The sequence below is a fragment of the Phaethon lepturus genome, unplaced genomic scaffold (assembly GCF_000687285.1).
Source record: "Phaethon lepturus isolate BGI_N335 unplaced genomic scaffold, ASM68728v1 scaffold34616, whole genome shotgun sequence".
Classification (NCBI taxonomy): domain Eukaryota; kingdom Metazoa; phylum Chordata; class Aves; order Phaethontiformes; family Phaethontidae; genus Phaethon; species Phaethon lepturus.
Genome location: NW_010546173.1, coordinates 5,942 through 20,610, shown reverse-complemented (window position 1 = coordinate 20,610; position 14,669 = coordinate 5,942). Strand labels below are relative to the sequence as shown.

Sequence of the window (14,669 nt, the reverse complement as noted above, 5' to 3'; positions counted from 1 at the left end):
GGAAAGATTATTTTATAAAAACAGACGTTCAAAGAAAATAGGGAACAGCAGCAGAAGACATTTGAGTCCAAACACGATTAAGTACTCTCTAATAAAAAAGCTCATTTGGGCATGACATAAACTAAGAAGCAACAAAATGAGCAGTGTTCAGGATGAACATCTGTTCTATGTTTTGATTATCTGAGGTGTACAATGCAATACTTTGAATAGCAGGGTTTTGCTAAAAGGGCCGGCCCCTGAAATGGCTGCTGCCCAATGACTGGAAGGTCTCTTCCTATGAAGGGTGCCACCTTCCAGCTCTGCGATGCCGAATCCGTGAAGCCTCAACTCCTCACCCTTTAGAGCCAGTTTCTGAATTATTCCATGAAGCCATGTGGGCTGAAATAAGCCTGAACCTCTGGCTGGAAACTCAGTTATTTTCTTTTACTTGGGGAGAAAACAGTCTGTGATCTGAACATTTCCACCAACATTTTTCCTTATCCCTCCCTCCTGCTGCCTCAGCTGAAGTGGTAAGAGGGCCAGAGAGCTCTGGAAGCCAAGCAGAGAGGTTTCTAATACAAAAAGCAAACAAGGATGAGGTTCCTTGATCTTTTTCCCAATTGCCGTGGATAGTCAGAAACATAAATCCTCTCAGCATAGTTTAATTTTCTCTTATGTTCTATGGGATTCTATGGCTGCCTAGGACTAATTTGCCTCTAATCAATTCATAGTGTTTTTTATGGCCCAGGCCAAAAAACTATCACGCGACTGGGATGCTCGCTGAGCAATGGTGAAAAGAGCTTTGAATAACACCTAGAAACATCTTTTTGGAAGCTGTTCTAGTTTTCTTAGAACACCTTTGTATTTTGATGCTGTTGTTACAGAATAAGACATCTAGGGACCAAACAAATTTACAGAAAATCTACCTTTTCCTTATGGTTCAAGCAGAAGCTGAAATCAATGCTTAATATCAAGGAGAAGACCTGCAGGATATACGGCAAGTTGTATATTGGAACAAAACAAACAAGCACTAATAGTAAAGAGGAGGGTGAAAATATAGTTATTTTCAGCTAAACAACTTCTTCAAACATATTTGCTCTCTCCTGTATCTATCCATTTATTCTTTATATCCTGAAAATGTGTCTGTATTTCAATCAAAAAATTTTAAACCACTATTTCTCTGAAACAGGTCAAATTGTAACTCGACTCTTCTCTTTTAGAATTATAATAGATGGCTATTCTGATATTTGTCTATTTACATAATGGAACATTAACGTTATCTCAACTATACCTTACTGTTTTTTAAGGGAAGATTTATTGCGCAGACTACTTCGAGTCTGAGAGAATGCAATGCATTCTAGCAGAACAGGCTGAAAAGATAATGTGATATTTTTCATTAGATTCTTATTTTTAAAAGGACATGGGAAAATATCTCATTGAGTATACACAGTCTGGAGGAAGAGAGCTACAAAGCAAAATTTTGTTTTCTGGTATTCAACTTTTCTTGGAAAAGCAAATTTTGTCCAAGCAATGGACAAGAGAAAGATCTAGTTTTGTTATGAGGCAATTGGACTTAATTATGGCGTAATTTCTGTTTAACAATTGACTGTATTTTTCACTGTTACTTTTTCCTTTTAAAAAAATTAGAAAATAATTTTTAGGGGTTTTTTTGTATTTTTAATGGAGAGTTTTGACTATTTTCTGACAGGCACTCTCTCTCATCTTTTATAGTTGCAAATGGTTGGTATTTTACCAGACCAGACACATTAAGAAAGCAAAAGCATAGAACGTAGCATTGTATAGTAAGTTCCTAAACCACCCAAAAATATGGAAACTCCTGTTATAGGAGGACGGATGTTGGGGCAGATGTGGGACTGCAGCTGTTCAGAGCTGACTGGGGCTAAGGAAAAGTAGCAGACAATTTGGAGAAGTGGTGAGCCTGATTAGATTTCTCAGTAGCAATTTGTTTTACACCTGCAAAGTTTTTAAACTTGCATGAAATTACCCAGCAGTTTCCCAAAGTAATTTGGGAAATCGTCTCTCCTTCTGTGTTTATCTGGAGCCACTGCGCAGCGGACGCAGCCCCTCTATACCTTACCCGGGCTGAAAGATACAGGTACCAGCTCTGCCTCGGCGAGACGGAAAAGCACACGCTCTTCGCAGTCGTCCGGGCTGCCGTCGGACTCCTCCTCGCTCCCCTCTTCCGCCCCAGCAACGCCAGTGCCAACCCAAAACCTAACGCCAAACCCTTGGCAGAGCAGTGGCTTCTGTCTGTCACTCCTCCCCTGGGGCTCAGGCCTTTCAGCGTTCGCTTTTTATTCAGGCCCAGATACTGGAGGTGGCTACTCGAAGCAGGCCCTTCCCTCCCCGCCCCCGCCGTTGCTAGTCGGGCCCGGTCTCTCCTCAAGGGCTGCTGCCAGCCCCGCTCCGCTCAGTTACAGTAATACCCTGCTGAAGTCACTTCAAATTTCTGTAGCAATATCCTGCCTTATCAAGGCACGTACTGACATAGATAATACTTCTACAACACTCTACTTCTGCTGTCTGAGTAGAAGCATCCCCCCCCGCCTCCATCTCTGCTGGTGGCTGTAGCGTGGGAAGCCTTTTTGGAAGAGCCAGGTTCTCAGCGGATACAAAGCCACCTTTGGCCAGCCCTGATTTGCACTGGTTACCGGCGCGTGGCAAGAAGCAGGTCTCGTTCATGGCTGGAAAACAAGGACAGGTTACACCTATCGCAAGAAGCAAGGGCTACCAAAAGCGCCAGTGCTCACTCCGGCTCCCTTCTGCACCCTCCCATCGGTGGGGAAGAAGCTCCTGACCAAGCTGTGGAGCCTGCATGAGGCAGCCCAGGCGCTGGTCGTTCACAAGGTTGTGTTGCTTTTGCATCAGGGGCTTCTCTTTTAGGCTGGATCCTGTGGCCAGCTTGTCTGACACCACTGGCTATGCAATGCCCCCGGATGGGCCACGTAGCAGTGGCCGGGCCCGGCTTGTTGGACCCAGCATATCCTTGTTGCAGGTAGATGTGTGCTGAGGGACCAGCCATCACGTTGCCTCAAGCAGAGGCTCAAGCCTGAACTGCGTGTGCAGTTACAGACCTAACCGGTGGCCCAGGGTCTTGTAGGGTCCAACAGTCGCAAAAGCTGGGGCAGCACACCCCTGCCACGTGAATGCAGGTATTACCATGAGGGAAAGCACTGAAGAAGAGGGGAAAGAAAAGCCGTGCTCAGCAATGATCTCTCACACCCACCCAAACACCGTGTGTCACGGGCAGGGCTAGATGGGACTGGAACAAGGCATGCCTGGTCAGGACCCTTTAAACCTTCCCCCCCACCCCGAGAAAACCAGGTGCCAGGTTTTAGTGTTAGTAACAGAGTGCTCCCAGGATGAGTGCAAATGGAAACCCTTGGGAGAATGTCAATTCAAGGAAATGCTTCTGACTCAACAAAAAAAGTTGGATGGCTTTGCCTCACATTGCCAAGGAGCCGAGTCCGCAGAAAGGACACTTCTATGAATTGCTCAGTATAGTATCAAGCTCTGCTCCTCCACTGCTCTAGATAACTGCAGACCAAGACAACGCTTTAACAAACAGCTACAATCTCTCTCCACCACAAAAGTGATAATTTGCAGGCTTTCCATGACCTCATATGAAGCCGAGTTGGCTAATGTGCATTAGACTGGCTCTAGGGAGTTGACAAGCATGGTTGACACAGTTATAACTCAGCCTGCCAAAGGGAATGAAGAATAACAAAGATTTAAAACTTTTAATTAAAAATCTTGAAGCAAGTGAAATGCTGCAGAGAGAGGTAACTCCTTTGCAGGGTTGTCAGTTTGGGATTTCTTTTGGTGGGGAGCAGAGGAGCTGCAAGCAGGAAGGAGAGTGGAGATACGTTCAGATTTATCTGAAAATGTGTCCCATATATTTTATGATATTGAGGAATGGATTTTATTAACTGCTCCCATGAAGGGAAAGATAGTGAAGGAATCCAAAGGCACTACCATTACACAACTGTCTCATTTATGATGTTGATTCTGTTGCACAACCCTGCATAAAACTGAAATAAACACAACTGACTTGAAATGCAAAAGCATTCTGGTTGTTCTTTTCTGACATAAAATACTTCGGCCTGGGGAAAAGACAAGAACAAAGAGAAAATCAGCCATTTTCTCAGATGAATGTGCTTGCATGTCATCTAGCCCGTTAAAATGATACCAATTTATGGCGACATGAATATTTTGGGAAGTATCAACAAAAAAAATCCTGGAAAACCCAAAGGGACAGCTTGAATGTCCATCTGCAGTAACAGAGTATTCAAAAATAAAGCTGCCTTATGTGTTTACTACGCCTTTAAAAAGCAACCTATATAGCCCTCTGAACCATGTAGCAATATAACCAGTGAGTCCTCCCTCCCCTCTTACAAAAGGTGAAGCAATTGTGGTTAGATGCCAACAACAAGGAGGTGTCAGTAGTTTAGAGACTCATGTTGAGTTGATCTGAAGGCCTGTGTTTTATTTTGCTAGACCAAACAGTTAATTTTGATCCCTGGTACCGTATTTGTGTTGGGGCAGGCTTTCACTGCAGTTGCAGAACAAACAGTGATAGTTAAGTCAGCAAAGATGAATAGGGTTTTAAAAGTGATGCTTAGACTTTGAAGGTTCACAACCTTTTCCTTCAGCCCTTGCCTAGCACTAATGCTGGTGTAGGTAGTAAGTGCAGAGTGGCACCTTCAAAGGAGCACTCTTCTGCGAGGCCACAGCCAACAGCGCTGCCGAGAGCGGCAAGGACCAAGCTCAGCTAGAAGCTGTTTGCTTCTCTTATCTCTTCAGGGCAGCACATGCGCTGTTATTGTTCACAAATGTGGAATTAACCTATCTGAACACTCTTCTTGACGTTCTTGCTTTGCTACCGATATAATTTTCCTAACCACGAGTCTTTTGCAAGTAATAATGAACAAAAAACTCCCTTCAAGTATTGGCTTGTATTGGCAAGTATTGGCAAGTATTCTGGCAGACGAAGGAGTTTTGTCCTCAAGAATTAGACTTTTTGGTTGAGATAATGTTTTGCATATTTCTCTCAGATGCTTCACATGTTTAACATCTATTTATTAACTTATGCTCACCTTTCCCTGGGAGGTCCTCAAGTACATAGCGTTCCCCTACAGATGAAGTCACTGAGTTTCAAAGAGATGAAGACCCAAATTTTCAAAAGCACAAAAAAATTTGTGCATTTTGTTCTTTCACTGCCTGGCTAACGCAGAGCCCAAGCACCAGTCTCCATACGTTGAATGTGTATTAGTTGCAAATGCCAGGTGCTGCTGGCAGTCAGCTCCCAGCAGCAAATAAACTCGTAATAGAGAATTGATCCATTGGAATTGCATTTTTGCCTTACTGAAAAGTGTGTGGTCAGCCAATGTTTGAGCATGGCAAAGGCAGAAGGAAGGTTATCTGAGCACATTTTAGGCTTCTTGTGATGTTCCAGACCATTATTCCTAAATAATGATCTAACTAGAATGACCGGTCATCACAGCCTTGCTCTCATCTTTCCCATTACTCTGTCAGATGATAAAATAGCACAAGGAGGTCTTTGTTTAAAAATGCTATTGCTGAGGCAATTACACATGAAATAAGTGTCCCAGTATTGCTGTTGTACACATTTCCTGTAGTTTTAGAGCAGATATTTCTGAAAACACCTTTATTGCATATTGCACTAGCTTGAATCCTTTGAGAAACTCGCAACATCAAGAGACATCAAAGATGTTCAGCCCTGTTCATCAGCAAGTCTTAACTGGTATCTTGAGCAAGGCTAGAGGACCGTTAAGATAAATCTATACAGTGACCTATTCATCAGCTGCACTCAAGAACTTCCATGTATTTTACAGGAGGAATTTGTTTAAGGTATGCTCTTATCTAAGAGAATTCATAAAGCCTTAAGAGATGACATATATATTTTTAAAAGCTCCCTGATTTTATATGAACACTTGAGATACATTAATCTGTGAATTTATTCACATTTGTAGCGCAGCATAAAGCTGTCTGGTTTTTGGATGGCCCTTTTGATTTACCATCCTGTGGTGAAATCGCTGCAGGAATCTGGAGAAGGTCCAATTCTATTTGTTTAAAGTCTTGATCATGTGGCTTTGGCATTCCTAACATATCCAGCAATCATTTGCTTTTAATTACCATTCATTTCAACCACATAAGTAATGAATGTGGCTACCACATCCAACTTACAGGCTGTGTAAACTCTTGAGCTGGGTGGAACTTTCTTCTATATAGAGGCTTAACTATAAATTTAACTCAAAATGTGAATCCTCTTAACTTATTTTAGGCAGGCCTTTATAAGTTTAAAATAAAAGTAAATAAAAAGGAAATGAAAAAAGCCTTAAATGAAAGATTCCACACAATACACCTGATTCACTTCAGAACCAATTTCCTGGCCTCCCCAACCTCTTGGTATGACTGTAGAAACCTTAAAAAAACAAGTTGATTTAATGTTTCTATTTATTCATGGTGTCCAGTTTCCAGAGGAGTCTGTGACTTGTAGCTTTAAACTCAATTTAGCATTTAAACTCATTTTCAGCTGGGTCCCAGTGGAGCAACAATTAGAAAAGGAAAAGAGTTCAAAGAAGAAGGGTTATAACCTTTCAGCAGTATGTTTGCCTGGGCTTTAAAAAAAAAAAGAAAGCATCTCTTACTATTCTTCCTACATTTGGCAAACACTAGGTCAGATGGCTGGGTTGCGAACCTGTTGGTATAGTGAACTTCAAGATTAGGTACAGACCAACACCCAGAAGTCTTTCATGGCAGCTGAGGCAAGGGTTCATTTTTCACAGGTACTGCTATTTGTATCATGCTGAAAGCCTAGTATTTTTCCCTTGGGAAAAAAGAAATATCACATCAAACCCGAGCAAGAGGAACCTACCAAAAAACACAAAGAGAAGCTGTGCTGTTGCATACTTTAAGCTTGTGTTAAGCCTATGCATCTTTTGCCATTGAAGGCTCCAGCTGAGACTGGTGTCCCAGCAATCCACATGCTGGATATATACACTGTGGGAGCCAAGCAGGCCTTGCAGGCAATGGTTGGAGGAGAAACAGAGCTATCCTAACTCTCTAAGAAGTCATAACTGAAAAAACTGGGAGTTAAGCGGTGGCCTGCAAGTCAGGACGTGGGGCCCCCATTTATTAAACTAGAGCAGTTTCATCACAGAGAGCTGGAACCTGTATGTATTTTGGTGTACTCAGGGTTAACTTGTGCTTTCTATAGTAACAGCACTTTCTGAACCAACACTACTCCTAGGAATGGGCTTCCAGTGTCATAAATTCAGCCTCAGCCAAGACCTGGCTACCAAAAAATGTATTTTGAAGCACCGTACTTCATGAATACCAGCAGATAACTAGTTGGCTTGTTTGCTTTTCCCTTCCTCCGTTTCTTGTAAATACATGATATGGAAGCCTCCCCGGGCAGCCACACCGCAGGCTCTTCCCGATCGGAGCACATGGGTACCCCTGGGCAGGACCTGCCCATCAAGACACGTGGGACTGCGGGATAACGGTGTGCGGGGTGACCCAGGCAGGCAAGCTGAGGCTGCTCTCACCTCCCACACAGAGGTGTCACACTTAGGTCAGAATGGATTGGATCGTGCCTGAAATAATGGACTTTGTGAATGTAAATGAGAGTTCTCAGTGCTCTCTCAGTTTATTTAGCTAACCTGGTTCAAGAAAGAGACCGCTTCTGCAAGATTTGATCCCTTAAATTTGAGCATTGTATTTTAGAGGCATTATATTTTAGAGGGAAAAAGCGATGCTACAGCAGCAGAAGAGACAAGCAGGAAAATCGTTACCAGTGTGTCCTAAAATTACAGCAGACCTGGACAAAAAGTCTTATTTTTATAGAGCTGGTTGACAGTACACCTGATCATTCTGACTGTAGTGAAATTACTACAAGGTGGAAGTGTAAGCATTTACTATGTTATCTATCAGCCCATAATAAGACAACTATATTTGACCAGAAACAAATTATCAGCTAGGGTGAATTAAATCGAGATTTTTGTCTCTGTTTCATGTGGTCAGAAAAAGATCTACCATATTTTCTAGAACTGATACAACAGTTAGCTGGTGTCAGATAATTTGTACCTGCAGATACCTGCAAGGAAGAGATTTAGGAAAGAACCCTCACTCCCAAACAAGCAAAGAGAAATCTGATGTGCTTGCTTGAATTAATTAAAGTAAAATTTTGATGAGGAATGTGCTGTTGTTCATCTGCTGCTGCTGAAACTCTCCATTTTGGGAAGACATGTTTAAAAAGAAAACACAAATTTGTCCCTGGTCACTTGAAGAGAGCATAAGAATGACAAGACATGACAGCAGCTTTCATACAGAGACACAGCTGACTGTGGATTAAAACTACCCCTAGGCCAGGCTACTAAATCAATTAAAGACAGATCCTGTAAGGTCCTGAACTATTGAAATTTGATGTTCGCAGGAGGCAGACGCAACCCAAGGCGGATGGTTTTGAATGGAAGGGAAAGCCAAGGCTTTCTCATCAAAACTCTCCCTTCCCCTGCTGTGATTCCTGCTATTGCTGATAAGCTGCCGCTGATTTTTGAATCAGTTGCAACGAGATGATGAAAAATGGTGATAACCCATTAGCCGGAAGCGATGCTGCGGCAGCGCCCGGCTGGAGCACGTCGACGGCAGCAGCAGCCGGCAATGTGGTTCCAATCGCCGCCTGCCTTTGAAATGTCACCAGGAAAGATCGATTGACAGCCCTCCTGCTACAGGCCATCGGTGTCTACTCTTCCCGTTTGATTTCTGGTTAACTTACTATGGGCTGATCAGTTCCCAATGAAGCTGAGGGCACTTTGAGGCCCCTTTGAAAACTGAATTATCAAATGGAATTAGAGCCCCGTTCAGAATTCACCTGTTTTTCATTTCATTAATGTGTGTGCCTGCGTCTGGATCCATGACCTGCGCAGCCCATCAGTATTTTTTCCCCTTCGTGCTGCCCCTTTCATGTGTCTGCCTTCCAATTTCCCCTTTTTCTCTTCAGGTTATGGGTCACCCAACTGCCATGTGCTGATACAATTTGATTGCCTCTCTCCCTGGCACCCCTGCAACTACACAAGCATCCACTGATGCCTGTTTCTCTTGTCCTTTCTCACTCCTCTATCAAACTTTCTCTCTTCTCAGCTGCTAGCCTACAGCTGTGGTCCCAGCCAACAACTCCCACCTCTGCATACGAGTCTTTGATTCCATCTTCAGAGTGGCCTTTATTGACCTTAGTTCATCAGACTTCTTTCTGCACATTTGATGCAGTCTCATAAACCACAGAAAAGTTGCTATTCTCATGAAATACGTTCTGTGATCTTTTTTTTTAATTGGCTGCATCACCTGTAAGGCTGCAATCCAGCTCTTACCTTAGAAGAACATTTACGTTTTAGGGCACACTAGTGTGCTGACTCAGAAAAGCTGAATGGGCTTTGTCGCTAGTACCTTAAAAAGAGAGCATATAATACAGACACATACCTTGGCATTTTGAAGAGGAGGTTGGTAACTAGAGGGGCGATAGTACCGCCTCTGAGTAGCATCAGTATGAATATCTCCAAGAAATAGCTCTTCCACAAGGTGGTCCAAATTGTGGTGCAGGTACTGCTTCTCCACACGGATCAGCTGGAGTTCGTGCATGGCGAAATTCAGAGCTTTGGTGCATTCACAGCCATTCTCTTCTCTCAGCAAATCGTAGCTCACATCCTGCTCCCAGGGACTATCTTCTGGTATAAATCCAGGACACGTATGGTTCACCAACTCACTCAATTTTTTGGCTACTGCTTCGTTGTGGCATATGATCTGTATGTTGCGTAGCTGATAATCAGCTTCCGTACCCCCTCGGATGATCCAGGATGCTTGGCGGAGACGTATTTTGCCACGTATGACTAATGTGTAGATAGGGTTTGTGCAGCGATTGCCACCGTAATAAAACTGATAGGCTTTAAATGTATTATTGTGGTAGAACCTGTAAGATCTTGTGATGAACTCTGGGCCTGCTCTAACTTCGCAGCTGTGGGAAGACAGAAAGTGATGGAAACAAATTTTAGCAAGGTGGCACGTCATGTACACTACGGGTAACAAGACTGAGCAAACCTTCATGGGTCCACAGAGACACTTGGATGCTAACATCCCTCTAGCATGAATGAGAGTGAATAGGAACTAGGCGTCTGTGGCCTGCCAATTAACAACAGTTTTCTCTGCTGTTATGCTGTTATTAATATATTTCTTCATGGTGATGATATCTAACTAAGGGCTTTATCTTTCTAGGTTTAAATACTTTGAGTCATGTTTTTCATTTCCTTTTTGTCTAGGGATCACCATGTGACTCAATTCTTCTTTGAAAAAAGTAGCAGCTTATTAAATGCTTATTCATCTCTTTTGCATGGTATATTTAGCAAAAGGACTGATAAACATCAGAAAGTTAAATGCCAAACGTCCACAGAACAGTACAAATAAGTGGCTTCTATGCTGCTGTAGAAACTTCTCAGTGGAGCTCCACCAGCTCTGGTCTGCAAAGGATGTGCAGGATCGTGTCCTCAGCTTTTCCACTCAAACTTTCAACAGGGGTGGCAGTTAATGCAAACTTCTGACTGTTACTGCAAAACTTCTATTTGGTTTGAATTTGAACCATGCAATATTCAGGTTTTGTGTTTTTTCTTTGTGTTTGTTTTTTTTTTTCTGAAGGTGTAAATGGCAGTTCAATTCCGCTTCCTATATAAAGTCCTTTTGTGCATTCAAAATTGTCCCCTTTCTCACATCCACACTGCTTAACATAAATACACTTCTTTCTGTTAAAATACCCCAGTCTTTCCTACTACAGGTCACTTTAAATATGCATGTGAATATTGTCTACTGAGACACAGAAAGCAAAATAGCTCTCTGAATTACAAGTCATCATGTACAGAGAGTAACAGAACTGGTGAAATATAGCATCTTAATTTCTTTTGCTAATAAAACCTGTGCTAGACACATGCTCTGAAAACAAGGACCCATCAATGGATCTAATGCACGTAGCCAAAGATAGTACAATGTTATGTTTGAATAAGCATCCATTTTGGCAACTTGGGCTCCTTCGTAGTCAGAGATTTAAAGATACTTCACAGCATGCTATTTAAAATCCAGACTATAAATTGATTCATCGGGACAGCTTTATAGCATGCTCTTCTACTGTACATAACTACTCCTTTTATGCATAAACATACAGAAAGCATCTGGAATGTAGAGCATCACCATAGTAAAGAAAATATTTCCCCTGCTGCTTAAAGTGGGAATATTTATCTTTCCCTCACTGCTTCCTTGCACTCTACTCTTCCACATACATCACTCAAGCATCTTGTTTTATCTCTCCTTACCCAGTAGAGACCCAGTGTCCCTCAATATTGGGAGGCATCTGCACAGTGATCCGGGCTCCATTGTGAAGATGTTTCAGCATATGATGACACTGTGACTCCTTGAAAGCCCTCCATGCACTCTTCTCCAAGGACCGAGGGTGGGACCTGCTGTCCGGGTGAAGAAGAGCAGAACCTTCTCCCAGCCCTGTGGCAGAAAAGTGTAAATTATCATGAGACCCTGCTGAGAAGGGCTTCAACATGATAAAGGAGGTTAAGAACTTCTTGCGTTGAATGACACTTGTTTGCAAAGTTATGTGTCTAGGAAAGTACTGTTTACATTTCTTTTCTCATCTGAAAAAAATAAGTAAATATGGGAAGCTCTTCCTCTCTGTCAGCCCACTGACAATCCACTAAATAAATTTGCTTTATGAAATACACTGGGGAGAAGGGGTTGAATCAAAGTGTTACGTTTCCACACCCCAGAGATGTGGCTCTGAACCTGATTTTTATAGACACCTCTGTGATGTCTGGTCAGGACAATTAAAAACCTGGACTGTGGAACTTTTAGAAAGTTGCATCCAGATCCGGACATAGACTCTGCGGTTTCAGTCCACCTCTAATTTGAATGCTTCTATAATAAACTTGCAAATAAAAACTACTCTTTAAAGCCAAGGAAAAACAGATATTAAAAGCAAAGCACAGGAAGCCTCTGTGATGACTGAGGTGGTCAATTAAAGGCAGATTCTGCTATTTTTATTTTAAAGGGGAAAAAGAATTTCAAAAGCTAATTTTATCTCCAGCACACAGTAATTTTGGTTTCTAGTAATGTATACATACAAAACCCACCAGAGCTCTCTCTACACAATATTAATTGAACAAAATGAATATGTAGCTTCAGAAGGAATGTGGCTTTACTCTTTCAGGCACAGCCTGCTCTTAGATATGTTGGAAAACATGGATCAAAAGAAAAACACACATCTAGAGGTTAAGAGGTGACAAACATGAACCTTACATAATGGGTTGGAAACTGTATTACTTTGCCAGAAGGAATTTAAGAACCAGCGGGCTATAAAACAAATGTGGGGTGGGGTGGAGGGGCTGGTTGCACGCCTGGGAAGTTGGGGCGGCCGTCTCGGGAGAGGGATGTTTCGCTAACACGTGCTCCCAGGGGCAGGGTCTAGGATTCACCCCCATCTCTTCTGGTGCCCTCTTGGCCAAGCCAGCTCAGGAACCGGGCTGTTCAGGATCACCAGCGCGTGGTCCAACCCTACCCCGCGCCGAGCCGCCTAACACGGATCCTGCGCTTTACTCCCCAGGCTCCGTCTAACGCTTAGGCATGTGCTTGGGCAGTACGCTGCATCACTACAGAAATTACAAGAAAATCAGTATTATTTGGTTTTAGGTAGACACTGTTTCAAACCTTTGCCATTTCCTGTTGTAAAAAAGAAAACGGCGTCAGTGATTCGTTACATTGGCTAGGTCTTAGATCTTCCGGAAGAAACTTGGGTAACACCTGGGAAAATGGCATTGCTAAAAATATAAATACATATCAACCATTTAAAAATAGCCATTCCTAAGCTAAACAAAGGCAAGGACTTATCCAGGAGGCAGGGTAAAGAATGATCAGAATGAATGTAATAAATACTTGAATGTAAACAGTGCTCACCACCGAATGATCTCAAGATTTAATGAGATTAATGAATACAACCTCACAAAGTCTTTACTGGAAAACCTGGTAGCTTTGTTGCAGGTTACAAATAATTCTTCCATGTGAATGAGAATTTACGGCCTTATTTTCTAAAGGGTAATAAATACTAGGGATGCTTTGATATTTGAGCTCACCATCTGAGATGCCCTTAAAGGAGCCTGATTTTCAGAGGGTCAATACTTCTCCCTTTCTGGAAGTCAAGGCTTCTCAGGTATTTCTACATCGGTGAGCAGAGTCATGCATGTTAGGGCCAAACAACTCCCGTTCTGCAGCCAGAAACGGTACGGCCACTTCAGAAATGGTATGGCCATGGCAGGGTGACTCTCTGCTTGAGCTAAATACATCTTTGGAGAGGCAAGATTTACTAGATACGGTCAGTGCTTCATGTACGTGGTGGTACAGCCTCCCGGGCCGAAGCCAAGATCTCGGCACAGCAGCTCTGTGCTGGGCTGTGTCTGCAGCCCACTTCACCTGGAGCAGCACTTGACACTGTCAAAAACTTGGGCTTATTTGGTTTATCTGAAACCTTGCATGCATGGGTCAGATATCACAGGCCTTCACCCTGCCAGGAGAACAAGTTCAGCCAGGTACAGATAAGCTTACCAGTACATTTATTTTTGTCATTACGAATCACAGCTAGTGATTGAGAGCTTGCCTTCGAATATCCTTCTCCATCACTAAGTCTCCACAGGCTCAAAAAGCCCACATCACTCCAACACCTCATTCTGAAACGGAGTGAGTGCTCCTGTTCATGGGCTCAGAGCATCTTTGGTGTCAAAGTGACACCTGCAAGGCACCTGGTAAGAGGCTGTAGCCATCAGTACTAACATTCAACAGAAACATAGCTGTCAGGATGTCTCCTGCAGACAAATCATCTCACACTGAAAAAGTCATTAAAAATTTACATTTCTACTTCAAGTTGTTAAACATTTGCAATCTGCCATCATGAGGAGGTTTTGAAATGGTTCAAGCGACTATTTTCCAAGGCATATTTATTATATCGTTTGTTTTTAAGAAGTTGTATTTTGCCTACCTCATGTCATATGAATCATGAATACAGATGCACTTAAAAATGAAGGATTTATTCATTTAAGCATACTTGGGCATGTAATTTCTCCAAGCAAATCCTCCTGTGGGAGGATACCATCTTGAGCTGTGCACATATCAAAGGAGAAAATGCAGTAACCACATTATACATTCCCAATTATTCCCTGGAGGAAATAATGAAAAGAAGGGCGTTTTGAAAAGGAGTCAAACTTTATGTGGTATTGTACAGTGTCTTTTCTTTGATATAGCTCAAAAGCAATGGGGTCCCAGCTCTCGCTGTCACGTCTAGGTAGTTCTGTCTGCAACTTGCAAACGACAAACTGCAACCAGTGTACGGAAGGGAGATTTGCGTCGATGGCTCTAGAGATCTGAACCTGCGCAGAGGGTATTTGTTTGGGACTCTACACATCCACCTGTGACAAATGAGGGCAGGAACAAGTTCAAGTAATCAAGAGAGACATGAGAACATAACGAAGGCTGCAGAGACAGAGGAAGGGATGTAGAAAACACACACATGCTAGGCAACATCGCATAAACAGGACGTGAATATCAGAATATGA

The 14,669-nt window shown here is 42.7% G+C and overlaps 1 protein-coding gene across 1 annotated transcript in view; it reads right to left on the bottom strand.

Moving 5' to 3' along the window:
- APCDD1 (adenomatosis polyposis coli down-regulated 1) overlaps positions 1-11,559 on the bottom strand; it is a gene marked incomplete at its 5' end in the record, with an annotated part of 21,466 nt that extends 9,907 nt beyond the window's left edge. Inside the window, 2 exons of the mRNA XM_010289212.1 lie at positions 9,502-10,033; positions 11,376-11,559. Of these exons, the coding sequence (XP_010287514.1) occupies positions 9,502-10,033; positions 11,376-11,559 (716 nt within the window). The remainder of the gene's footprint in view (positions 1-9,501; positions 10,034-11,375) is intronic.
- Positions 11,560-14,669: the final 3,110 nt, after the last annotated feature.